Below are 26,200 nucleotides of genomic sequence, written 5' to 3' on the forward strand. Positions count from 1 at the left end.
ATTATTATTTGCAGGCAGATATGTAGCTCATTGACAGAATAACAGTGCTAATTGATTCACAGGCAATGGGATGATATGTATTATAATATGGCAGCTTTGTCCTTTCTGGATATAGTAATCCAATTATCTATTAATAATGCTACATCTTTCCTTTTACAGAGAAGTTTGGGACTTGAAGCCTCCTGGAAAAAATGGAACCTTACTGCAGTATGCATCATGGGGACCACATGGGAGTCAAGTGGTAGGTCAATAAGAATGTATAGTGTATACATATATATATCTATATAGATAGACATGTCCCAAAAGTGCACTCCGTTTCCTGTGTAAATGCCCGGGTGCCAGCAAACATGTAATAGTATATCTGCAGGAATAGCGACACTCACAGGACTCCTCTGAAGCTTTGTTCTGTATTCTCCTGACGAAGATCCCTGTGGGGGATCGAAACGTTGAGTCTCCAATAAAGTATCACATTTGTTAAGCTTCAGAGGAGTCCCTTGAGTGTCGCTATTCCTGCAGCAAAAAGAGTTTTGGGGCCTACTGCGCTTTGTATTATTGATAATGACCTGCCCCTCTCGGTAGGGTATAAGGTCACCTGTACTACACAGGCACAGCACCCCTGATTTTGAATGTGTGATATATGTGTATATAAATATATATATATATATATATATATATATATATATATATATATATATATATATATATATATATATACATATTTATATACACATATATCACACATTCAAAATCAGGGGTGCTGTGCCTGTGTAGTACAGGTGACCTTATACCCTACCGAGAGGGGCAGGTCATTATCAATAATACAAAGCGCAGTGGGCCCCAAAACTCTTTTTGCTGTGGGGCTCTGGTTGACTCACATTATGCCACTGGGGAAAACAAAGCTCCTTAATATTTTTAATAGGCTAATCCATAGAGATAATATCAAATGAAGTTAAAGTTGCACTTTACAATCATTTCCTTATGAATAACTGTCATTAAATGGGCAGATTTATAGCTCTATTGGGAGATATCTGTGAAGTTTTTCTTTTCCTTCCTCTCATGGAGAGAATAGCCTGCAGACAAACTTTGACAATGTGGCCATAAATAATTGTCCCCTGTGTGATTTATTGCTAACGTACATTGGGATCTGTCTCTCCTTTTCACCCAGCTGTAATGCATCATAGGAAGAACTGCCAAAATATTTAAGTGAATTGCATTAATTGGATCCAATGCTTTTCATTAGTTTTTCCTTTTATTCTGCAATGTTCAGCAGTTTTGTTAAACTGACAACTAACAATAGTTTAGGCATGTGAGAATTTTTATCAATGCTGGTGTCAGGGAGCTGGTATCTTGTTCCCTTTATATTGATCTGTTGATAGGCTCCTGGGGGGAAGGAGGGGGGTAAAATCACTCCAACTTGCAATTCAGCAGTAAAGGGTGATGGAAGCTTATCAGAGCTCAAGTCACATGACTGAGGGATCCGATGAAGTAAGAGCACATCAAATTTCAAAATTAAATATTTTTTGCTCTTTTGAAAAATTTTTTTTTTTTTTTTGGAGGAGCTCTATTAGCTGATGTGTTTTGTAATAATGAAAATAAGTTGTGTCCAATGTAATTTAAAAAATTCAAAGTTTGCTGCAGGTCTAGTTATTTATAGCAACCAATCGGGTGCCTGTTTTGTGAGTTTGTAATTAATGTAATTGCCCCACGCCCTCACCTAAAGCGCACAAGCCCTGAATAGGCGCTGGGTCCCCTGTTCCTGCATTGTAACTGCAGCTGTTCTTATTGCAGATGTAGTGGGAAGGCTGTATTCTACCCCTAAAATCTTGCTGCCCTAGACCTTTGTGGCCTTCCCACAAATCTAGGCCTCAGGCCTGCCTGCAATCCAATTCATTGACAATTTATTACATCTATGCTTTATTACATTCAGTCTGTGTTGGTCAATGATTACTCATTGTGTGGGGGCTGTAAACTACTTTTCTTCTAATTTAAGAAATAATGATATGCAAAAATCTGTACCAAATATGTCCAATAACTTTAGGCTTCTTTCACCCAGATATTCATCTTTCAAAATGATATTTACTATCAGCAGTCCGCTTCATCCCCTGCTCTCCGGCTCACTTCATCTGGAGACCCAGAGACTGTCCTCAATGGCATCGCTGACTGGACTTATCAAGGTTAGGGATAAGGTGAAGAAGCATTAACTGCTGGCTCTACAGGTGTTGCCAAACTACAGCTTCATTAGCTTCACTGGAACGCTGGGAGGTGTCTTTTCCATAACATTTGCAGAGCAATGTGATACTTGGATTAGTTGGAAAAGTTTAATTCTTAAATGCTGACATAATTAGATGGAAATGTATATGCCAGACAGTATGTTACACATATTTCATGTTATATGTGTTACGCTTAACACATTACAGAGCTTATTTACAGCCACAAGTGCAGTGAGCAAAATGTTATTCCAAACACAGTTGTTGTGTTTATTTCCCATAATGCAGAGTGTTTGTAGTTCAGAATATATTTGTGATGTTTATCGCAGAGGAGGTGTTACATTCTTATGCTGTTCACTGGTGGTCTCCGGATGGAACAAGACTTGCCTATCTCTCTATCAACAACACCCTTGTACCTAAAATGGAACTGACATATTTCTTGGGTTCTGACTACCCCACCAGCAGGAAATACGCCTACCCTAAGGTCTGTCATTTCTTTGTCTAATATATATAATAGCTCTTTATTTTCTTCTTTTAGCATTCAGCAGTCTATGCAATATTCCAACTGAAAATGCCCCCATGTAACTTTGTTATTTCAAAGATTCATGGACTTAGGAACGTCAGTTCAGTTAAACTGTGGAACACCCTTTTCTTATGCTGACTGCACTTTTATACTACTTAACTGGAAACAATTAGTTCAGCACAATGTTGCCATTTACTGTATAACATGAGGGGCCTCCTCACATAATATTTAAGCTTTTACATTATCACTTTTATGGCCAGTAAAGTATGTCTCAGGGGAGCTACATATAAGAGGTGATTTCTCTTAAAGGTGTTGTTCACTTTTAAATTAATTTTTATTATGATGTAGAGAGTGATATTCTGAGACAATTTGCAACTGGTTTTAATTTTTTATTATTTGTGGGTTTTGGGCTCCGCAAATTACCTCTTTCGCCAGAGTTTCCTTCGCCAGCTTAGACCTGGCAAACTGATAAAAGTAAGCTACATCCTCCTCAATCTTATGTCAGTGACATCATATCCTGTTTGCTGGAAAGTAGGGATGCACCGAATCCAGGATTCAGTTCGGGATTCGGCCAGGATTCGCCTTTTTCAGCAGGATTCGGATTCGGCCGAATCCTTCTGCCTGGCCGAACCGAATCCGAATCCTAATTTGCATATGCAAATTAGGGGCGGGAGGGAAATTGTGTGACTTTTTGTCAGAAAACAAGGAAGTAAAAAATGTTTTCCCCTTCCCACCCCTAATTTGCATATGCAAATTAGGGTTCGGATTTGGTTCGGTATTCGGCCGAATCTTTCGTGAAGGATTCGGGGGTTCGGACGAATCCAAAAAAGTGGATTCGGTGCATCCCTACTGGAAAGTAAAAAACGCTGATGAAAAAGGCTGAATCCTGGCCAAATCCCGAATCTAATCCTGGATTCGGTGCATCTCTAATTTTTTGTAACCAATTTGAGGGGCATACCACAATTGTTTTAGGGTGGGCTCATGTCTAGGGTATTAGAGGATCTCTTTTGTCTTTATTTTTCTTGGAAATTTGTAATAAGTGGCCACTTCAAGCATTTGCACCAACATCTCTAATAAAGACAAATATAAGACCTATATGTACCTGCCCTATTCAAATTGACCTAAGCGTAAGAGTACTAACAAAGTTTCGCTAGGCAGAATTGAACGCTAGTGAAAGTTCGTTATGAAGTGCTCGCATTGACTTTGTCAGCGTTCGGTTACAGAGACGGAACTTCACATTCTAGTGAATTAATGTAGTGGTAATGAATTTGCACCTGGCGAAGTGGCGTGAAGTGTGACGGAGCCTTCGCTTTTAAAAATTTGCCCTTGCCCCAGAGAGAGAGAGAGATTCATACATACAGTATAGAATACATATATACAATTTAGAGTGTTCATTAAAGTATTTGGTAATGCACCAGTTTGAACAGACTCTAAAACAAAACAATGAAGAAAGCGCAGAAATGGATACCCTTAAAATAATATTTTCATTTCCTCAGACATATAGGCTTCTGGTTAACACAATTTTAATGGTAGTAAACATTAGAAAATACAATACTGATCTGTATTTACGTACACAATGACACTGAATAACCTGTTGGTCAGCCTCATGCATGTACCACCTCTTCTTGTTCTTTTTTAGGCTGGACAGCATATTCCCACAGTGAAAGTCCTTGTTGTTAACCTGTATGGTCCTTCCCACACACTTGAGCTGCTTCTTCCTGATACTTTTCAATACAGGTACAATTAGCACTCAGCCCACTTACAACACAATTTCAAACTTGAAGGAAATGAGTATTTTTTCAACCTCGTCTACTTTGTTACTTTATAACAGGTGCAAGCGCAAAATATGACACGATTCTGAGCACAACATAAATCCATGGGTGTGTGTATGTTACATTAATGTATAGTGTTTATGAAAATCCTTTGTAATTTTATTCATCAATAAATACAGATTCATGCACTAGAACAAGCATTAAGATTTAAGGAACCCACAGCAGAAAAATAAGGAGAAAACTTCATAGGGGCCGTTTAGAGTTCACTGCCATAAATAAGCCCTCAAATATGATGTGAACATACGGCTAAAGGCATTTTCTCTTCCAGTCTATATGTAAATTTGTTAACACCAACCAATTAAGCAGCATTTTACATTGGGGCAGAGTTTAGGTGGCCATAGACGCAAAGATTTGATAGCACAAATCTTCGCTTCATACGATTTTTGGGCCGTATGTGGAGAGTCCCGTCGTTCCACGGTGATTGGCGGTCGTTCAGACGATCGGACAGGTTAGAAAATTTCTGTCTGCTATCGATAATATCTCTGCATGTATTGCTGACAATATCAGAGGGAGACTGTCACTAGCTTTGGTCGGACATAACTTTTGTACGATTGCCGTCAGGGGCAGAACATCGGCTGGTCTGTTGTTTTTTACTATTTTATTTGATCTGAATTTTTAGTGGCAGGTTGGGAGATGGCACCGAACGATCATTCGTCCAATATGAAGGCCACCTTAACAAACATCGGTGCTGAACTGCATTAGTGCAGTTGCCAGCAGCAGCCAATCAGCAATTAGCTCTGAACAGAACAATACACGTTTAAAAATGGAAACGAACGCCTGATTGGTTGCTACAGGCACAATTTAGCACCTATGTTAGCAATGAGCATTTAATCTTTCCATTGTTCCTCATATTAGGTATTGGAATACACAATATATACTATGATGTATGTTCAGAAGTACAAGGAAAGCAGAGGGTTTTTTTCTATTCATATAATTAGGAATGAGAAACTAACCATGCACAAACCAATTTTATTTTGTAAGTGTTTTGTATCAAAGCTTTACTTATAATGGTTCACCTTCCAACACTTTTTTCAGGAACATTATATCTTAAATGTCTGTTTTTGTAACAATGTAATCCATAGCTACAGCTTTATTTGTATTTTCTTTTAGGGAGTTCTATATTACCATGGTAATCTGGGTTACAAATACTCGCCTTGCTGTGAAATGGTTAAATCGATCCCAGAATCTCTCTGTGCTCACTTTTTGTGATGCAACCACAGGAGCCTGTATAGAGGTAAATTGTCCCTCTTCATTACATGCCCTTGCAGAATTGCTGCTATTCACACACATAGAATTACTCTGTTTTGCTTATGCAGTGCCTTTAGCAATTAATTCCATCCTGGGAAGTGTACTGAAGCAGATGCAGCTGGGCTATACAGCGTCCTGCACTGCTTCTGATTGTCTGCCATGACAGCAGGAATCACTCCTAAGGGGCAAATGTCTGCCAATAAGCCTCCTTAGAGAGAGGAAGATTATCTGCATCAAGAACTGGTATAATAAGAGCAAGTTACTACCCTTTATTCTCATATGCATATACACTTCCTACTTGCCAAACAGCCAAGCCGCACCAATGGAACACTTGGATCTTGCTTCAACAATGAAACCCAATATTTTATTTACACTTTAATGAATGGTCCCTCCATAATAACTTTATTACTGCATTCATTTCAACCAACCTATAATCTGATCACATTAATAACACATTAATAACAATTAACTCAATTGGCATCAATGAATTGAACAGGAATTGGATCCCTTATCCGGGAAACCATTATCCAGAAAGCTCTGAATTACAGAAATTCCAGACCTCAGACCAGGCGAAGTGTAATGTACGGTAATGTATTTTGCAACGCTAGCACAACTTCGATTTGCTTGGCGCAGTAACGCTAGCGCAACTTCACCAGTGTTCGTCGCCCTGGACGCAGGATTTTAGTGAATTAGCATTGACCCTGGCGAATCTACGCTTAGCGAAGTGTTGCGCTGTGAGCGAAGCAGTCGCTGGAGAATTTTCGGAGGTTAGTAAATTTGCCCCCATGATAGATGGCCTTCTGTTTATTTGGAGCTTTCTGGAAAACAGGTTTCCAGATAATGGATTCCATACCTGTACTTATATGTACTTATATGGGGGAAAGACCCTGCAACAAAACAGATTTAGATAATAGATTGTACTGCCTGTGAAATTGGGTTTTTTTTTTTACTGAAAATCATGAATAATTCTGGCCAACAGCTTATTTTTTTTTCATTATCACCAGCAGATAAACTGCTATCAGCTTTGCCATCCACAGAACCATTATCCCATTGCCTTCATTATCAGCAGAGGAAAAACCTCACCCATGGTCATACCAAGGAGAATGACACAAGCAAAGTCTTTATTGTAAGCAAGAGGCTCACCACCACCAGTGCTCCATAGATATCTGTGTGCATGCTATGCCTAACACCTGAGATAGTAACAGCATTGCTTATTGTGTGTTTAGAAGTACAGATCCTCGTCAGATGTGTGGATCACTATGCAGGTAAAGTAATTATCACTCACTATGTGCTTTGCAATATGCCAGGCAGTTCTGCTAATTTAAAGAATTCAAATAGTCATCAGATCTGGTATTGCAAGTATGTACCAGTATGCTATTATATTGTTTAATGCTCTAAATCAACTGTATGCACAACAAAAGCTTTCCAATGGTGTTCTGCATGCTATTCTCACCTAATAAGTCTTCAGCTCAATATAATATTTATTTATTATTTCCTGATATATATTCTGTATAATATGTCATTTACAGTTGATGCACTTGAGGGCCAAATTAAATTAGGAAATGTAGCCCCGTTTTGTCATAGACAATACTCACTTGATTCTCTTTCACCCCTTTACCAATGTTTTAATTCCTTTACCATGCATGTGATTGTTTCCCTTAGAAAATGTTCTTACAAATCTCATTGCCTTTTCTGAGCAGGGGGAGACTCTGTTCTCTTCCGATGCAGCTTTCTTTCCTGTTCCTGTGAAACAAGGGGCGAGTGGGGAGTTCCTCCATGTTGCCATGTTATCCACTCAGGTAATGATCTTCTAGCTTAATTTGCAGACATTATAGGCATATTATTTCTCACTACATACTATTTTAGAAGAAAAATATATGTGCGTGTGCTTCTCTATAGATTAGCAGCATGGAGACCAGTTTACGGATTCTGACCTCTGGAAACTGGGATGTGACAAAGGTGGTGGCATATAACCCAGAAAACAAGACTGTGTGAGTTAATACAAAATGGGAATAGTTCCTGGTGAAAGGTAAAGATAATGACCATTCAATAGAGACGGGAGATCATTCTCAGTTCTTTTAATAGAATAAATCTATATATCCATATCTGGAACTATGTTTGGAGGTTTTATTCATATATGTCACAGTAGACCTTTAAATGTTTCCAATATTATGCTCTATAGACAGAACCCAAAACTCAGTAAATGCAAATTTCCTCTCATTTTAGTTACTTTTTGAGTACGGAGGATATACCCAGGAGAAGACACCTTTATAGGTAAGTACAAATAACACAATACTGCCCTCTAATGGGCTCGATGGCCACTGCTCAATAGAGTACTGGAGGGAGTGCTCTGGTATATACAAGGTGGGGCCCTCAAATCTCTCAGGGTGCTGAAATGAGTAGGGGATACTGTGTTCTGCAGGGTGCACCCGGGGCAACGATTAGAAAAAAATTGCAGTGAAAAAAATCTTAATTAGAGCTATGATCATTTATTCTAATAGAAATTCAATGTCTCCATTTATAACTTGGATCTAGAACCATATCTCTGCTGATAAATCATGTATGACTACCCTTAATCAGGTGATACAGATTATAGAACAATACTTAAAGGCAGTGGCTGCATTTGATGTAAAGTCAAATTAAGCCATAGAGGGTCACATGAGGCATCATAGCCCCAGCTTGACATCTCTCAGTTAAAGTGTTAAAAACATTACTTTTGTTTTGTTTTAAAGTCTTTATTCTCTTCACTTTCTTAATTTTGGTCTTCCTGAATGTAGTGTAGAAACATCAGGGACCTTAAACCGGACTTGTGTGAGCTGTGATCTCATTCCTGACTGTCATTTTGTGGATGCAGAATTCAGCCCTGGATCCAGCTACTTCATCCTCTACTGCAAGGGTAAATACAAATATAAACTCAAACATTCATCACTGTATAGCATGGGTCACCAACCTTTTCTACCTGTGAGCCACATTCAAATGTAAAAAGAGTTGGGGAGCAACACAAGTATGAATTAAGTTTCTAGGGTGCCAAATAAGGCATGCAATTGGCAGCCCCTATTTGGTAGCCCCTATGAGGGCTGGCAGTCTACAGAAAGCTCTCTTTGGCAGTATACCTGTTTTTTATGTAACCAAAACTTGCCTCCTTGCCTGGAATTAAAAAAGTAGCACCTGTTTTGAGGCCACTGGGAGCAACAGCCAAGGAGGTTGGTGAGCAATATGTTGCTCACAAGCCACTGGTTGTGTTCACTCAGTGGCGTAACTACAGAGGAAGCAGACCCTGTGGCTGCAGGGGGGCCCAGAAGGTAAAGGGGGCCCTATGAGGCTCTAATTAATGAGCAATTTCAATATATGTTGGAAATATGTTGCCACTTTTTCTGGAAAAAAATACCGGTCTTCCTATATATTTATCTTTTTTCCCTATTAATAACATTGGGATCAACCATCATTTCTACCGGCCAGGCCTGTAAAATACCAGCCAGGTGGCAACCCTAATTGGAAACTTGATAGATTGGGGGCCCTAAAACTAATTTGCTGTTGGGCCGAGTAACATCTAGTTATGCTACTGACCTTAACCCACTCACAGTTATTCAGTTTGTCGGATCTGCAGCTGCCGACATAAACCATACACCTAATAATGACTGCCTCTCCACCTACACATCACAGCACCAACCTAGGTGCCCACCTCCAGCACAGGGAGGCACTGAAGTCTATACATGTTTCATATTCCACATAACAGACCTGTGATTAAGTACAATGCTGTGTAGCGATACTCCCAGACAGGGGTGTAACTATAGTGGAAGCAGACCCTGCGGCTGTAGGGGGGCCCAGGAGATATAGGGGCCCATGAGGCCCAAATAAAGTGCAATTTCAACATATATTGATGAAACATATGAGGGCCCTAAAATGAATTTGCTGTGGGGCCCAGTAACATCTAGTTACGCCACTGTGTTCACTACTGTACAGTGTCATTTATAGGTGTCTGATTTGAGAGGCGCCCACTGGCTGAAAAGTTTACACCCCATGCAGCACACAAAGGTACATTAAATGTACAGTTCTCCAGTTACTTTCAATGGAACCTATCTGTATCTTAAGCTTGGAAATGTAGGTCCCACATGGAGCGACAAAAGTATAACATTGCCATGTTCAAAAATAAAACTTGGGTAAAATATGGAACGTGTAGCCTATGCACTGTTTTAATAAACTGCAATAGCTGCTTCTCCCCAATCAAACAGAGGTGATAACATTAAGTGACATCAGTGAGCATCCTGCAACCCCTAAGGCTGCAGCCTGGAGAACAGTCAGTTAGTGGAAAGTGTTCAACCTGTCATGATATGGACCAGAATTCACACATCAACAATTGATTCCTAGGTCCCTGTATTAATACTGAATTTTGGTCCCTAATGTTAAGCAACTTTCTGTTACTTTGGGTCATCCTGGAGATCAGTGTACATGATGTACTTTTTATTTATCTTGTCCAGGCCCAGGAGTCCCTCTGGTCTCAGTACACCAGACCCAAAATCCTCAAGGTGAGTGGTTCAGTTTGTTCTATCATAGAAGCCCTGTTATTACTATTATTCATTTGCAGGACTCGACAACAAATTCAGGCAATTATATATTTTAATATACCAGTACAGGTATGGAATCACTTATCAGGAAACCCAAATGGCTGGCTCCATTTTATCCAAATTTTTAGAAATTATTTCTTTTTTTCTTTGTAATAATAAAACAGTACCTCGATGTGATCCCAACTAAGATATAGTTAATCCTTATTGGAAGCCTATTGGGTTTATTTAATGGTAACATGATTTTCTTCTAGATTTAAGATATGAAGATCCAAGTTAAGGAAAGATATATTATCCAGAATACCCTAGGTTTACGTAAAACAGAGATCACTGATGCAGAGATTAATAAAGTACTCTTTTCCCTGCCATAGATTTCATAATCCTGGAGGAGAATAAGATACTGAAGGCTTTCCTTAGCAAAAATGATATACCAGAGACTGTATTTAAAAAGATTAATATTGAGGGATACGGTAAGTTGCATGTTTTATATAAGTTGCATTGCATATAAAATATAATAGAGGTGTGCTATTTCTGGAGACAGGGCGGCTCCTGGCATGAGACAAGGGGAGAACCTAGCCTGGCATTGTAGCATGTGGCAAGTTAATGGGGGAGGCAAAAATTCACCCTGTTCACTTTAAAAACCGAAACTCTATTTTTGTAATCCAGAAATTCATCTTTTCCAGTGCGTAGAGTTTAACTGTGCTCTCTGCACTAGTGATGCAGACCCTCCTCTCCCTGTCAGACAGCAGGGAGTAAAAATCCACCACCTCTAGATATTGGAAATAAATGAACAATAATATAATAACTTGGTATATCACCCATTAAACTGATGCACTGAAATTGCATAAACAAATTTGCACAAGATTTTAACAACCATTGTATTTTCCCTTTGTTTACTTACTAGACCTCCCACTGCGCCTGACCCTTCCCTCCAACTATGAGAACGCAGAGCTCCCTTTGGTTCTGTGGCTGTAAGTAGCTCATATGAAATATAGAGTACATAAGTGTGCATGTGCCCTTTAACCAAATACATTAAACTGGAACATTTCCATTACATTTGGGTTGGCAAAATATACAATTAAATTAATTAACTTTTAGACATTTTTGCCTTTATGTGATAAATACATAAAAATATGGTCATTACATCCATATAGCTATTGTTCTAGGAATATACAATATACAACAAGATTCAGAATGTCACTGTAATTAGCCTTTAGGCTTGGTCCGTGTCTATCATTTTATGCTCTGCTGGTGGAGACAGTTCCATTCCGGGTTTTGTTCTTTATTGCTTTAAAAAGGCAGTTCACTTTATAGTTTTTATCTTAGCACACCACATATAATGACTTTTTTATTTCTAATCTCTATTTCTTACTGATTTCCCTGATCTGATTCGTGGTTCTTCAGTGCAGTGAGCTGTGATGCATGGGTGAAACACAAGTACTACCAGAGTAGATTATGATGGTGGAGAAGATATATAAACAACATATATTTTCTGTCATTTTGGCCCCATGCAATATTTAAAAAGGGAACAGAACAACATGTAGCACTACTACGGAAAACAATGTAGTGTTAGGACAGCAATAAGAATGCAAAATTATGCAAATTGATATTGCATAGATCTGTAAACTTTACACCCATAGATTTGCACCCATTGATAATACCTCCAATCAAAAGCTGGTGCACACGAAAATCCAAATGAATCCAAATATGGTTGCTGGTTAAAAAATATGTAAATGCTCAATGTATACTATTTGTCAAAGTACTTAAGCCAACTACACTCTGAGATTTATCTAAGATTTAATCTAAGATTTGTTTTGCTGCCAATTTGTATTCTGGACATAATAGGTCACTGAGCAAAAGATGGTTTTTGGATGTTTTTTTCCCTCTCTAGACCAGAGCTTCCGGGGTATCAGCAGGTCACAGAAGAATTCTTTCTTGGATGGGAATCTGCACTTGTAAGCTCCTTACAAATTATTTTAGCACATGTCGATGGCAGAGGATCAAGGAACCAGGGGCTGCATTTGCTCCATGAAACAGATCACAGACTGGGCTCTATTGAGATTAAAGACTACATACCTGTTGTACAGTAAGATTAATATGTTCCTTTCAGATATATCTGTAGATTAAGGCAACAAATTAAATAATATTTAGCATGTAATTACTGTACCCCTTCTCCCTGAACCTCTCAGTTACAAAATGTAACAATTTATCTTCTTTAAGCAGCACCATGACATCATGCCCATCACCTTTAAATCTTTCTATCCTTTTGCACACGCACCTTACTTAACCCATTAACATGTATTTCTTTATAGGCACCTCAAACAACTTCCATTTGTGGATAAAAAACGCATTGGAGTGTTCGGTAAGGTAGGTAGTAAAACAGTTCTGCGCATTAGTGTGGGCCTGAGATTTAGTAAAGAGCAATTTTGATATTTTTTTTCTTCTATATTTATGAAATCCAAAGCTGTTTATATATTCAGTAAGATATAATCATATTTGTTATTGTGACTAGTGGTAGGATATGTTTATCTTGTCGCCGTACATATGTCTAGGAATTATCATCTATATCAGGGATCCCCAACCTTTTGAACTCGTGAGCAACATTTAGAAGTAAAAGGAGTTAGGGAGCAACGCAAGCATGAAAAATGTTCTTGGGGTGCCAAATAAGGGCTGTGATTGGCCATTTGGTAGACCCTATGTGGATTGTCAACCTACATTGAGGCTCTGTTTGGCAATGCACCTGGTATTTATGCAACCACAACTTCTCCTCCAGGTCACCAAGCCTGGAATTCGAAAATAAGCACCTGCTTTAAGGCCACTGGGAGCAACATAAAAGGGGTTGAAGATCAACATGTTGCTCACGAGCTACTGGTTGGGGACCACTGATCTATATAATTCACTGACAAGGTTACAGTTATGTACAATATAATTGTATGTACACTATAAGGCATGCATTTATTCATAGTTCATGGTGCTGCCTGTTTTTAATTTGTTTTGATCAATTAAGCTGTAAACATTGTCTGCCATAAAAAATAAGAAAAGTATAGTGTTTAGTGAGGCGTGGGGAACCCAGTAACGAATCCATTGCAATTCATTTCTGAAAAGAGCAGTTGTGTTTTTGTTTCCCCTTCAAACAAAATGTAATGTTAATATTAAGATAGAGCCCCATAGAATTCGAATCTCTTTAAAAAGGCCGTGCAGTCTTGTGATTGGACATTATATTAGCTATGGTATTGTCTACAGGGCAAAAAAACAATGCATTAGCTTTTGTTTACTAAATATCCATTAAAACTCAATACATGGACTATCTCAATCTAGCCAGTAGTTTGATAAAGCGTTTCGTTGATTTTCAGGCATACGGTGGATTTTTGGCCCTGAAGCTGCTGTCTCTACCTGAGCAGTTGTTTGCGTGTGGTGTGGCTGTCTCTCCTATCACCAGCTTCCACCTGCATTGTGAGTATTCTGTAGAGCAGTCTCAGTGCCTGTGTGTGGGCTCAGGGTGGCTGCATTGCAGCGATGAAAGAGTACAGGTATGGTCCATTATCCGGAAACCTGTTATCCAGAAAGTTACAAATTACAGGAAGGTGATCTCCCTTAGACTCAATTTTATTAATTTTAAAATAACTCAGATTTTTAAAATTCATTTTCTTTTTCTCTGTAATAATAAAAGAGTAGCTTGTACTTGATCCAAACTAAGATATAACTCATCCTTATTAAAGGCAAAACCATCCTATTGGGTTTATTTAATGTTTTAATTGATTTTAATTAGACTTAGGGGATTATTTACTAAACTCCGAATGCAAAAATAACGAAAAATTGATTTTTTTTTTTTTCATAAAATCGGACACATTTTTTCGGAACTTATTAAACCCAGAGGATGGAAACGACAGAATCTGAAAATCCGCGTCTCAGACCTGTCGAGGTTGCATATAAGTCAATGGGAGAAGTCCCAATGATTTTTTGATGTGCGCTGGGTTTCATGCAATACCCCGAAGTTTTCAGTCATCATTCTAATAGACATTTAAAACAATGTAACAGCAGATTTGCAAATGAACAGGCAAGACCGACTTCTGCTACATATTGTTTCAAGAAACATAACTAGCAGTTCAGCTAGGGTACTGTTTTCAATTACATTTACATTTACTAAAAACCTTAAAACCAATGGAAAATGGTAATGAATGTTTATTGGAAATGAGCTTTCCTTAAAAGGGTGGTTCACCTTTAAAGTTAACTTTTAGTATGTTATAGAATGGCCCTTTCTAAGAAACTTTTCAATTGGCCTTCACTATTTATTTGTGTATATATTTTTTTAATTATTTGCTTTCCTCTTCTGACTCTTTACAGCTTTCAAATGCTCTGTAAAGCTACACATTAATTGTTATTGCTGTTTTTATTACTCAAATTTCTGTTTAAATTGATATTTATATTCCAGCCTCATTTTCAAATCAATGCATGGTTGTTAGGGTAATTTTGGACCATAGCAACCAGACTACTGATACTACAAATTGGAGAGCTGCTGAATGAAAAGCTAAATAACTAATAAAAACCAATTGCAAATTGTCTCAGACTATCACTCTCTACATTATACAAAAGTTAACTCATTGGTGAAGATTTACAAATGCCCTTTCTTTTCTGATACAGCTGCAGTGGTTTCCGAGCGGTACCTGGGACTGCCATCCCAAGAGGCCTCTGCCTATACGGTAGGTCAACAGAGAATGAAGCCATTCCTAAGGTACTTTCTATGATGCATTTTCTGTTAGGGATGTACCAACCGCAGGATATGGCCCTGTTTTATATTGCACATATAGAAATGTACTGCAAGTAAAAATGCTAAAGAAGTAGCTAACTAAAACTCAAAGGGTATATGACTTTCCCATGTGGATCTCTTGAACCCCTTTTCTCAGATGGCCTCTGTACTGAATGATGTTCAGAGGCTGCAGGAACAGAACTTTCTCCTGGTCCATGGCACGTCAGATGGTGAGATTTCCGTCCATGAACTGCACAGCTGCATGTCGGACAACCTCATCTGAAGGTTATTATAACAGCCCAATGCATATGCTTAGATTTGAAAAGTTGGTCTTCAAGCCTTACTAGCAATGCAGGATTTAAGGATGCAATGGTATTAGCAACAAAAAATGTTAAATAGTCCGATTGGCTGATCCACAGATACAGAGAATTCTTAAAACCTGCACTATTGAGGCTAGAGTTTGATTTGGAGTTTGGAGTTTGGGATAACATTGAACTGCATGGTGTAAAGTATCAACTTGATTGTATGGTATGATATAACAAAGATTTGTTTTTAACCAGAGAATGTGGTTCTAAAAAAACAATCTTCTCGGTATGAATTAAATGGTTGATGCTTCCTGCATGAGCTTGTGGTATGGTGAGGTGATTAGTGATTCGTGCTAAGTAGTATAAGGGCAATGACACACATGATGATATCAGGTGCTTTGAGGGCAGCATTTTTAAAGGGGCAGTTCACCTTTAAATTTACTTTTTTTAGTATGATGTAGCCATTCATTATTATGGTTTTTCAGTTATTTAGCTTTTTTGTTCAACTGCTTTCCAATTTGGTTGCTAGGGTTTTATTTAACCTAGTAAATGGGTGTGAATTGGAGAGGGCCTGCACAGAATAATATGTAATAAAAAGTAACAATATCTATAAAATTGTAGCCTCACAGAGCACTGGCTGCTGAGTGACCCCCCATTAGAAAGCTGGAAAGAAGCCGAAGAGTAAGGCAAATAACTCAAAAACGAGAACAATAAATAATGAAAACCAGTTATGAAGGAATATAGCTAGGGATATGACGTTCTATAACATAATGTAAACAGGGTCGGACTGGCCAGACCCCCTCCCCTGATCTCCTGGCCCGACAAAAAAAAAAAAACAATTTGCTTTGCGGCACACTGCTGTTCATGCATGAGCGTGGCTCCTTTTGCTCATGCGCGGCGTCCAAAAATGTGGTGCACAAATTGCTCATTTACCTTGCATGGAAATTTCCTTATGCAATCACTTGTTATATGTTAATTAATAGTTGCTTTGTAAATGAGACTGATGCATTTTTAAGTAGCACCAAAACATATCTCTCAAAGTGCTTGAAATCAGCCCTTGTATCATCGCCCTTAGTAGGTTATGCTGTATGCACAGACTTAGCACAACACACAGGGTCATTTATTAGTCTCACACTTTGGGGGGGGGTAATATAATGTGTATCTAGTACAGGTCTGAATGATACCCGGATAATGCCATGGAGAACAATCATAACACCAATACCAATACAGATTATATAAACTTTTAATAGGGAACCCCATAAATTTATTTACTATTATTTGTGTTCCAGGGTGCACCCCACACTGTTTTCACAAATGAGCCTTCTCACATTCCTTTATTACTTTCCCATATATCAGAGATGGAAGTACCTGGTTCATAAGACTTCTACAGCGAAAGATGAGTTTGTATAGAACTCACACATTTATTTGATATGGGGAATGGATTATATTCACACGTTTCCAGCAAAATAATATTGGTCGGCCTTGTGGCATGATCTGTGTGTTTTGATAACAGAGGCAATGCTTTGTAGTAAAGACTTTGTATTTTCTGTATACTTTGCATAAGGGTTTTGGTTTGGTTTTTAGGCTTGATTATACCAGTGAAATGCAATGATGTGCATCTGGAGCTGTGCTGCATGCAAGCAATATCCTGTAACAGTGCTGTATAATGAGCAATATCTGACTCCTATACTTTCACAACCTGCACCCTCAGAGGAGCAAATTAATTAATGGACCTATACATAAAACTGTTCAACTCTGTTCAATTGTCTCAACTACTTAAAGAAATGTTTTTTCTGACTTCTGGGTTCAAAACCCACTTTCTCAAGGTCCCTTTTAAAAGATATATACATACAGTATATTAGAGTTATTTTTAATTGGAATGAACTCAAATGACCTCAAAATTTGAATAGTATCTTATTTAAGAAAAAAACAGAATATCTAAAATTGGAACTTCAACTGAAATTCAACTAAACCCGAATCAAGTTTTTTCTCTGAAAAAAACTTGAACATCAGGAAGGCTATTAACATCTTCAAATGGGTCACTGGACCTCTGCCATTGACTTCTACATAGGGATGCACCAAATCCACTATTTTGGATTCGGCCGAACCCCCGAATCCTTTGTGAAAGATTCGGGCGAATACCGAACCGAATCCAACCCCTAATTTGCAAATGCAAATTAGGGGTGGGAAAACATTTTTTACTTCCTTATTTTCTGACAAAAAGTCATGTGATTTCCCTCCCCGCTCCTAATTTGCATATGCAAATAAGGGTTCGGATTCGGTTCGGCCGGGCAGAAGGATTCGGCAAATCCGAATCCTGCTGAAAAAGGCCGAATCCCAAACCGAATCCTGGATTCGGTGTATCCATACTTCTACATGAACTCGGCAGGTTTTAGGTGGCAAATAGTCGAATTTGAATTGTTCCCAGGGTCCAGGTATGATCAATCTTGAATTCGAATTTGGATTATTCCCAAATCGAATTTCCAAGCTTTGATCAAAAATCCAACACGAAAATTTGAATTTACAGTTCGAATCTTAAAGGAGAAGGAAAGGTTAAAACTAAGTAAGCCTTATCAGAAAGGTCCACCTAAATATACCATTAAACCCCCAAGTAATGTTGCTCTGAGTCCCCTGTCAAAAGAAATACTGCATTTCTTTCCTTCTATTGTGTACACATGGGCTTCTGTATAAGACTTCCTGCCTTCAGCTTAAACCGCCTTGTCCTGGGCAAGTATATTTTCTGTATACTTTGCATAAGGGTTTTGGTTTGGTTTTTAGGCTTGATTATACCAGTGAAATGCAATGATGTGCATCTGGAGCTGTGCTGCATGCAAGCAATATCCTGTAACAGTGCTGTATAATGAGCAATATCTGACTCCTATACTTTCACAACCTGCACCCTCAGAGGAGCAAATTAATTAATGGACCTATACATAAAACTGTTCAACTCTGTTCAATTGTCTCAACTACTTAAAGAAATGTTTTTTCTGACTTCTGGGTTCAAAACCCACTTTCTCAAGGTCCCTTTTAAAAGATATATACATACAGTATATTAGAGTTATTTTTAATTGGAATGAACTCAAATGACCTCAAAATTTGAATAGTATCTTATTTAAGAAAAAAACAGAATATCTAAAATTGGAACTTCAACTGAAATTCAACTAAACCCGAATCAAGTTTTTTCTCTGAAAAAAACTTGAACATCAGGAAGGCTATTAACATCTTCAAATGGGTCACTGGACCTCTGCCATTGACTTCTACATAGGGATGCACCAAATCCACTATTTTGGATTCGGCCGAACCCCCGAATCCTTTGTGAAAGATTCGGGCGAATACCGAACCGAATCCAACCCCTAATTTGCAAATGCAAATTAGGGGTGGGAAAACATTTTTTACTTCCTTATTTTCTGACAAAAAGTCATGTGATTTCCCTCCCCGCTCCTAATTTGCATATGCAAATAAGGGTTCGGATTCGGTTCGGCCGGGCAGAAGGATTCGGCAAATCCGAATCCTGCTGAAAAAGGCCGAATCCCAAACCGAATCCTGGATTCGGTGTATCCATACTTCTACATGAACTCGGCAGGTTTTAGGTGGCAAATAGTCGAATTTGAATTGTTCCCAGGGTCCAGGTATGATCAATCTTGAATTCGAATTTGGATTATTCCCAAATCGAATTTCCAAGCTTTGATCAAAAATCCAACACGAAAATTTGAATTTACAGTTCGAATCTTAAAGGAGAAGGAAAGGTTAAAACTAAGTAAGCCTTATCAGAAAGGTCCACCTAAATATACCATTAAACCCCCAAGTAATGTTGCTCTGAGTCCCCTGTCAAAAGAAATACTGCATTTCTTTCCTTCTATTGTGTACACATGGGCTTCTGTATAAGACTTCCTGCCTTCAGCTTAAACCGCCTTGTCCTGGGCAAGAGCAAGCTCCGTTTGCTCTTCTCCCCCCACCCCTCCCTTCTCTACTGTAATCTGAGCCCAGAGCAGGGAGAGACTCAGGCAGGAAGTGATGTCACACCACATTAATACTGCAGCTCCTATTCTAAACAAACAGAGAGTTTCTAGAGCTTTTTACTCAGGTATGGTAAAACATTCTACAGAATAAATATAGCATTCTAGCTTGCACTATTGCAGCTAATCTATTGGCAATAAAATGCCTCCGTAGGTTTCCTTCTCCTTTAATAAATCTGCCCCTTAGTATGTATTATTGTTATGAAGAAACCAATAAAAACAGTTGAGCGCAATACTGTTGATGGATTATGGAGGTTGTATTGGTGTGGAACTTCACTATTAATACTTTACAAATTTACTTTTGGAATTCTTAAATAAAAATAGAAAATTATCCATCAATAGTCTAAATTATTTCCAAATGCAGAAAGCTTTAAAATATTGCTTGTCTGTTGCAAGGTAGCTACCCCAGCCAAAGCCAGCTCTTGCATCTAGTCTGTCGGTGCATGTCTCACATCTGTCGGCGCATGTCTCACACACTTCTGTCAGTCACTGTAAGTCTCTCTTTCCTGCACACGTGTATCTGCACCTTCAATGCATCTGTAAAAGCCCATGTGCATTTCCAGCACACGGCAGAACTACTGAGTCGACTGATTCACATAGGATCGAATGTTAACAGCAGAGTAAGTGCCGCACTGTTATTCTTTGCTTATATGGGTATTGGATCTGAAAATGCTTAGGACCTGGGGTTTTCCAGATAAGGTATATTTCCATTAATTTGATAATATCTCAGGTCTGCTGATGGCCTTACTGTAATTGAGATCTCTGAATAACAGTTTTCTAGATGACAGATCCTATACCTGTATTTTTTTTTATTATTATTAAACGTCTTTATAAGATAATTTCAGTCATGAGGCAAGATAAGAATTTCATGCAGCTAGGGGGCTGCGCCAATTAGGCGATTCAAGAAACTCGCCTCAGGCAGCAGCGCCCCATTGGTTACCAGGGGCAACAAAAAAACTTCAAGAGCAATTGCACTTCTCTATGCTAGCGATTGGAGGGGGCAGCAGCAGTGAGCCGTCCCAGGCGGGAAAGGGTCTGGGATCGCAACTGCTGTTGAGCAAGGAGCCTCTATTAGGGAAAAGATGTGAGCTACACCGGAGGGCTTGTTTAAGAGCGTAACCTTCTGCTTTAAGCTCATATGGGCTAATCCTGGCCCCTCATAGAGCCCAGACTGATATCTAGATAAGTGGAGGATAACCTAAGGCAGCAAGATGCAGGCCCGGACTGGCAATCTGTGGGTTCTGGCAAATGCCAGAAGGGCTGCTGTAAAATGTCATAGACACACACTATTTGGTGGGGCGGTGTTTGGGACTCTGTGTGCTTGAAATGGAAGGGCCTATTTTGACTCCCTGTCCAGATCTGGCCGAACAACCCAGATAGCAGCTGGGTATACAGACAGATATTTAATGTTCCTTAGGGCAGTGACAAAGACGGCTATTGCATCTAGAATAAAGAAATTAACTAAAGCTGAAAAGTTAAAGGGATACTGTCATGGGAAAAAAAATTTTTTCAAAATGAATCAGTTGATAGTGCTGCTCTAGCAGAATTCTGCACTGAAATCCATTTCTCAAAAGAGCAAACAGATTTTTTTATATTCAATTTTGAAAACTGACATGGGGCTAGACATTTTGTCAATTTCCCAGCTGCCCCCAGTCATGTGACTAGTGCCTGCACTTTCTGGCAGGCTGCTGTTTTTCCTTCTCAATGTAACTGAATGTGTCTCAGTGGGACATGGGATTTTACTATTGAGTGCTGTTCTTAAGGTCCCCATACACTGAGAGATCCGCTCGTTTGGCAATGTCGCCAAACGAGCGGATCTCCCTCCGATATGTCCACCTTGAGGTGGGCAATATCGGGCTGATCCGATCATGGGCCCTAGGGCCCAACAATCGGATCCTAACGATGCCTTAACGGGCGGTCGGATCGCGGGACCGCATCAACGAATAGATGTGGTCGCGATCCGACGGGATTTTCTGTGCCATCCGATCGAGATCTGGCCGACTTTCGGGCAGATCTCGATCGGTGAAGCCCGTCGGGGGGCCCCATACACGGGCCAATATGCTGCCGACACGGTCTGTCGGCAGCTTTTATCGGCCCGTGTATGGCCACCTTTGGATCTTCCAGGCAGCTGTTATCTTGTGTTAGGGAGCTGCTATCTGGTTACTTTCCCATTGTTATTTTGTTTGGCTGCTGGGGGGGAAAAGGAAGGGGGTAATATCACTCTAAAGGTGCCCATACATGGAGAGATCCGCTCGTTTGGCAGTTGCCAAACGAGCGGATCTCCCTCCGATATGCCCACCCTGAGGTGGGCAATATCGGCTGATCCGATCGTGGGCCCTAGGGCCCAACGATCGGATCCTAACGATGCCCAAACGGGCGGTCGGATCGCGGGACCGCATCAACGAATAGATGCGGCCGCGATCCGACGGGATTTTCTGTCCCATCCGATCGAGATCTGGCCAACTTTCGTGCAGATCTCGATCGGTGAAGCCCGTCGGGGGGCCCCATACACGGGCCAATATGCTGCCGACACGGTCTGTCGGCAGCTTTTATCGGCCCGTGTATGGCCACCTTTAGATCTTCCAGGCAGCTGTTATCTTGTGTTAGGGAGCTGCTATCTGGTTACTTTCCCATTGTTATTTTGTTTGGCTGCTGGGGGGAAAAAGGAAGGGGGTAATATCACTCTAAAGGTGCCCATACATGGAGAGATCCGCTCAATCTCCCTCCGATATGCCCACCTTGAGGTGGGCAATATCGGCTGATCCGATCGTGGGCCCTAGGGCCCAACGATCGGATCCTAACGATCGCGGGACCGCATCAACGAATAGATGCGGCCGCGATCCGATGGGATTTTCTGTCCCATCCGATCGAGATCTGGCCAACTTTCGGGCAGATCTCGATCGGTGAAGCCCGTTGTGGGGCCTCATACACGAGCCAATATGCTGCCGACACGGTCTGTCGGCAGCTTTTATCGGCCCGTGTATGGCAACCTTAACTTGCAGTACAGTAGTAAAGAGTGATTGAAGCACAAGTCACATGACTTGGGGCAGCTGCGAAATTTACAATATGTCTAGCCCCATGTCACATTTCAAAATTGAATATAAAAACATCTGTTTGCTCTTTTGAGAAATGGATGTCAGTGCAGAATTCTGCTGGAGCAGGACTATTAACTGATTCATTTTGAAAAAAAATGTTTTCCCATGACAGTATCCCTTTAATGTAAGTGTCTACGGCTTAGAATTTTAAGGTTGTTTTTTAGTTCTGTAAAATGCTATTTTTATGTTACAGTATAATCCCCATTTTATGTTTTTAAGGGGACCAGAAACAAATGTAAATATGTAAAAGCTAAAAAATTTTCAAGCATTCAAATGTTATAAGCACCGGAGTAAATTATTCTTTGTAATAAATTATTTAATATGTTACTGACAATGTTTTAGCAGTACAGCATTAATGTTACACTGTGGTTTATGCAAAACCTCTCTGAAAGTAGGTTTCACCCAGACATTTCCAGGTAGACTAGGGCAAAATTTTGGTGTAAAATGTGGGGAAAAGCACCCAATGAAGACCCCGTTATAAAGCTGTGCGACTGCAAACAAAAAAAATGAAATATCTATAATGAAATATAGGTTTGATTGTAATTTTATTTGACAGGTTTATCCTGATGAAGATCATTTTTTCATGTCCAGAGGAAGTCAGCATCACTTAGAGCAGTCACTTACTTCTTACCTGCACGGCTGTCTGCAAGCTGGAGGTGGAAGGAAGACGTCCCATTGAGCACAGAGGAGTCATACGGGTTAGAGGAGTCGGCACTGCCTACAGTCAGAAGCACCTGTGTGAATAAATGGGCGTTGCATGGCACTTGTTCTAGCAATTTGTGCCTCAAAAGCCTGTCTGAACACACACAGTTGTGACGTGGGAAAACCAGCTGAGGACTGAAATACTAACTGCCGATTGTTCCACCCAATACTTAGAGATCAACAGTTATAATAAAAGCAACATTTCTTTGTTTTAATAATTAATTATATTGCAAGACCTTATGCAGTTTTCATGCATTTTTCATCCAGTTTATTGGTGTTGCAGAGAGCTCTGCTTCAGGCAACAGCTTGTTTGATCCACAACCACTCTGAGCTCTCAATAAACATAAGGAAAGAAACAATTCGGAATGTAAAAAGGTTACTATTTCATTTCATCCTACTGGGACCATTATTATATCACCAATTTCTACTTCTGAACAAGGACCCAGAAGGGCAGTATTGGTTTAAGTTTTCCTTGGAGGTTGATTCTTTTGCGAGACCCCTATATCTTTAGCAGTAGAGGACGTAAATGAATCCTTGAGCAAATAAAATCCATGTTTGTCCTGTGACTGCAATTTTTTTTTGCCTGTGAAACTATACAATACTGGGGTGAAAGAGAGGTGTGGGTTAATAGAGGCCTAGGCATGTGCCTACCCTGCCTACAAATCACTCTTTGCAGCAAGACCCAGGGTAAAATATGCATGTGGTTAGTATTCTGAACAGCTTCATTTAAATAAAAAAATAACTTTCACTAGTGATGTGTGGGCTGGGTCGATCCAGGACCAGCTGGACCGGTAGGTTCAGGCCAACTCTGTCGGCTTCCACCTTTGGAAGCCCCTATTTATAGGCATTAATGTTCCACCCCCTTTTGTGACATCAGAGATGGGCGGGTCAGGAGCAGGTTTATAAATAGAGCAGCCATGCCAGGTCGCGTAAGGTTTGGGTTGGAAGGGCTCGGTTAGGGTAGATTTTTTGTTGACCAGTACATCACTAATATTCACAGAAAACAAACAGGTAGCTGGGCGCATTCCTCCAACCAGCTAGTAGTATGAGGTTAAATTACCTCTATAGGCTCTGCTCTATTCTGAAGCACAATGTAATATATATAACCTTAAAAAAAAACTTGCGTTTTATGGAAAAAAGGTATCAAATGACTAGCCAATAGTTATAGTTATATATAAAGAGATGTCCATTAGCATAGCACTGTGAAACGATCTGAATATGTAAGAGTTGGTACAACAGACCTTTTAGTACAATTGCCTGCAAAAATATATCATTCATTCTAAAATGCTCATATTTTATCTTGTATTTATAAAGGCAAATGATATACAAACATACAGACTGTACACTGTGTGAATAAAGTCTGCACTGTATGGCTATAAACATTAACAAGTCTTAACCCAAGGTGTATTGAGGCACAAGAACCCTTTATTGCATGTTGCTTACCCCTAAGACTGCTTGCAATTCTTGAATGCGGGATATAATCTGTATTTCAGTGTTCTGGAGAGAAGATAAACTTTTTGAACTTTCATTAGCTTTGTACGGACACCGATGGGTGCTATTGGGTAACTGCTGGAACATATAAAGTGCTTTTTCATCAAGTGCATTGCCTAACAGAAGAACTGCGCTTTGTGATCAAGAAATGAGACAAGGGATTTTATAATGTAGAGTAGTCCTGTTCCTATCCAAGAAATGCAGATGGTACGTCTTGCTTCACTGCATTGTTCCCTATGCTGTTAGCTGTACAGAACACATTCATAAAATACTGAAATGTCAGCGTTTCAGTTCACTTAACAAAAATACAATTTTCTGCACCATTTTCTATAGAAAAAGCCACAATGCCCTTTATTTTAGAGAGTTACCGGAGATGTATGTTAGTACAAAACCTGTGGCCTCTACAAGCCTGGGACTCAAACTCAACGTATACCTCTGCTCATTAGCCTGGTGTAGGTTTGATGGTTGTTTTATTCATAACTAAGGTCTATTTCATTACCATTTCTTCTGTCTTTTAAAGAGTAACCAATAATTGTTATTCTCTCCCATGTATTCTTGATCTTTTGAATGAGAAATCCTGGACTAAATATACATTTCTTCAAAATAAAAGCATTTTTGTACCATTTCCCATATGAAATGCACAGCTGATTACCAGTTTGAATACATAGTGCATGGCTGCTTATGAGCCAGGGTAGTCTTGTTATGCTCATGTGCCAGATAGTAATCTGCCAGGTATCATGCTGATTTCCTATATAGCCAGCATTATAAGGGTTACAGTGGCAACCTTATTTTCAACATTTACTGTAATATAATTGAATTTTAAAAGGTAGAGTTGTATAATTGTGTTGATTTTTTGAAGATTTCCCTGGCCTCTGAAAATAAAAATAAATCTATTAAAGTAGGAAAAGTTTTTTCATGTTATCTTAACATTTATTGCTCCTTTTTCACTGATTATTCCCAGATGCCTTTTCCTCACTCTAGTATTCTGCATGTGATTCCATGCATGAAATCTAGCATAAGGTCTGGCTGGGATTGTAATACAGGCATGGCGTCTGTTATCTGGAAACTGTCCAGAAAGATCCAAATAAAATAATTCATATTTTTAAAAATGATTTCCTTTTTCTCTGGAATAATGAAACAGTACCTTGTACTTGATCCCAATTAGGATATAATTAATCCTTATTAGAGGCAGAACAATCCTATTGGGTTTATATATTTTAATGTATTTTTAGTAGACAAGGTATTGAGATCCAAATTATGATAACAAGCCCTACACCTGTATTAGGAGGAAAAAACAAGTCATTATATTAATACTTCTAGGACAGATCTAGAGGTACAAGTAACAATGTTCCAATTACTTTTAGCCAAAATGAGGGTCCCAGAATAACCAGGTTTAGGGTTGAAAGAAAGCCCAGTATTATTCTTTCGCTAAAGCTTAAAATGAAGAAAAAGTACTGTGAATTGACTGTCTG

At 39.3% G+C, this 26,200-nt stretch overlaps 1 protein-coding gene across 1 annotated transcript in view; it reads left to right on the forward strand.

Annotated features, from left to right (window-relative positions):
• The window catches only part of LOC108707547 (inactive dipeptidyl peptidase 10), a 55,008-nt gene extending 31,205 nt beyond the window's left edge, over positions 1-23,803 (forward strand). The window contains exons 7-26 of the mRNA XM_041582496.1: positions 160-241; positions 2,054-2,174; positions 2,537-2,691; positions 4,370-4,467; positions 5,673-5,796; positions 7,037-7,075; positions 7,511-7,609; positions 7,710-7,801; positions 8,037-8,084; positions 8,588-8,706; positions 10,289-10,336; positions 10,744-10,842; positions 11,277-11,343; positions 12,264-12,458; positions 12,685-12,739; positions 13,726-13,825; positions 15,014-15,072; positions 15,277-15,349; positions 19,987-20,060; positions 23,092-23,803. Of these exons, the coding sequence (XP_041438430.1) occupies positions 160-241; positions 2,054-2,174; positions 2,537-2,691; positions 4,370-4,467; positions 5,673-5,796; positions 7,037-7,075; positions 7,511-7,609; positions 7,710-7,801; positions 8,037-8,084; positions 8,588-8,706; positions 10,289-10,336; positions 10,744-10,842; positions 11,277-11,343; positions 12,264-12,458; positions 12,685-12,739; positions 13,726-13,825; positions 15,014-15,072; positions 15,277-15,349; positions 19,987-20,060; positions 23,092-23,214 (1,870 nt within the window). The 3' untranslated portion in view covers positions 23,215-23,803. The remainder of the gene's footprint in view (positions 1-159; positions 242-2,053; positions 2,175-2,536; positions 2,692-4,369; positions 4,468-5,672; positions 5,797-7,036; positions 7,076-7,510; positions 7,610-7,709; positions 7,802-8,036; positions 8,085-8,587; positions 8,707-10,288; positions 10,337-10,743; positions 10,843-11,276; positions 11,344-12,263; positions 12,459-12,684; positions 12,740-13,725; positions 13,826-15,013; positions 15,073-15,276; positions 15,350-19,986; positions 20,061-23,091) is intronic.
• Positions 23,804-26,200: the final 2,397 nt, after the last annotated feature.

The sequence above is a fragment of the Xenopus laevis genome, chromosome 2L (assembly GCF_017654675.1).
Source record: "Xenopus laevis strain J_2021 chromosome 2L, Xenopus_laevis_v10.1, whole genome shotgun sequence".
NCBI classification, from domain to species: domain Eukaryota; kingdom Metazoa; phylum Chordata; class Amphibia; order Anura; family Pipidae; genus Xenopus; species Xenopus laevis.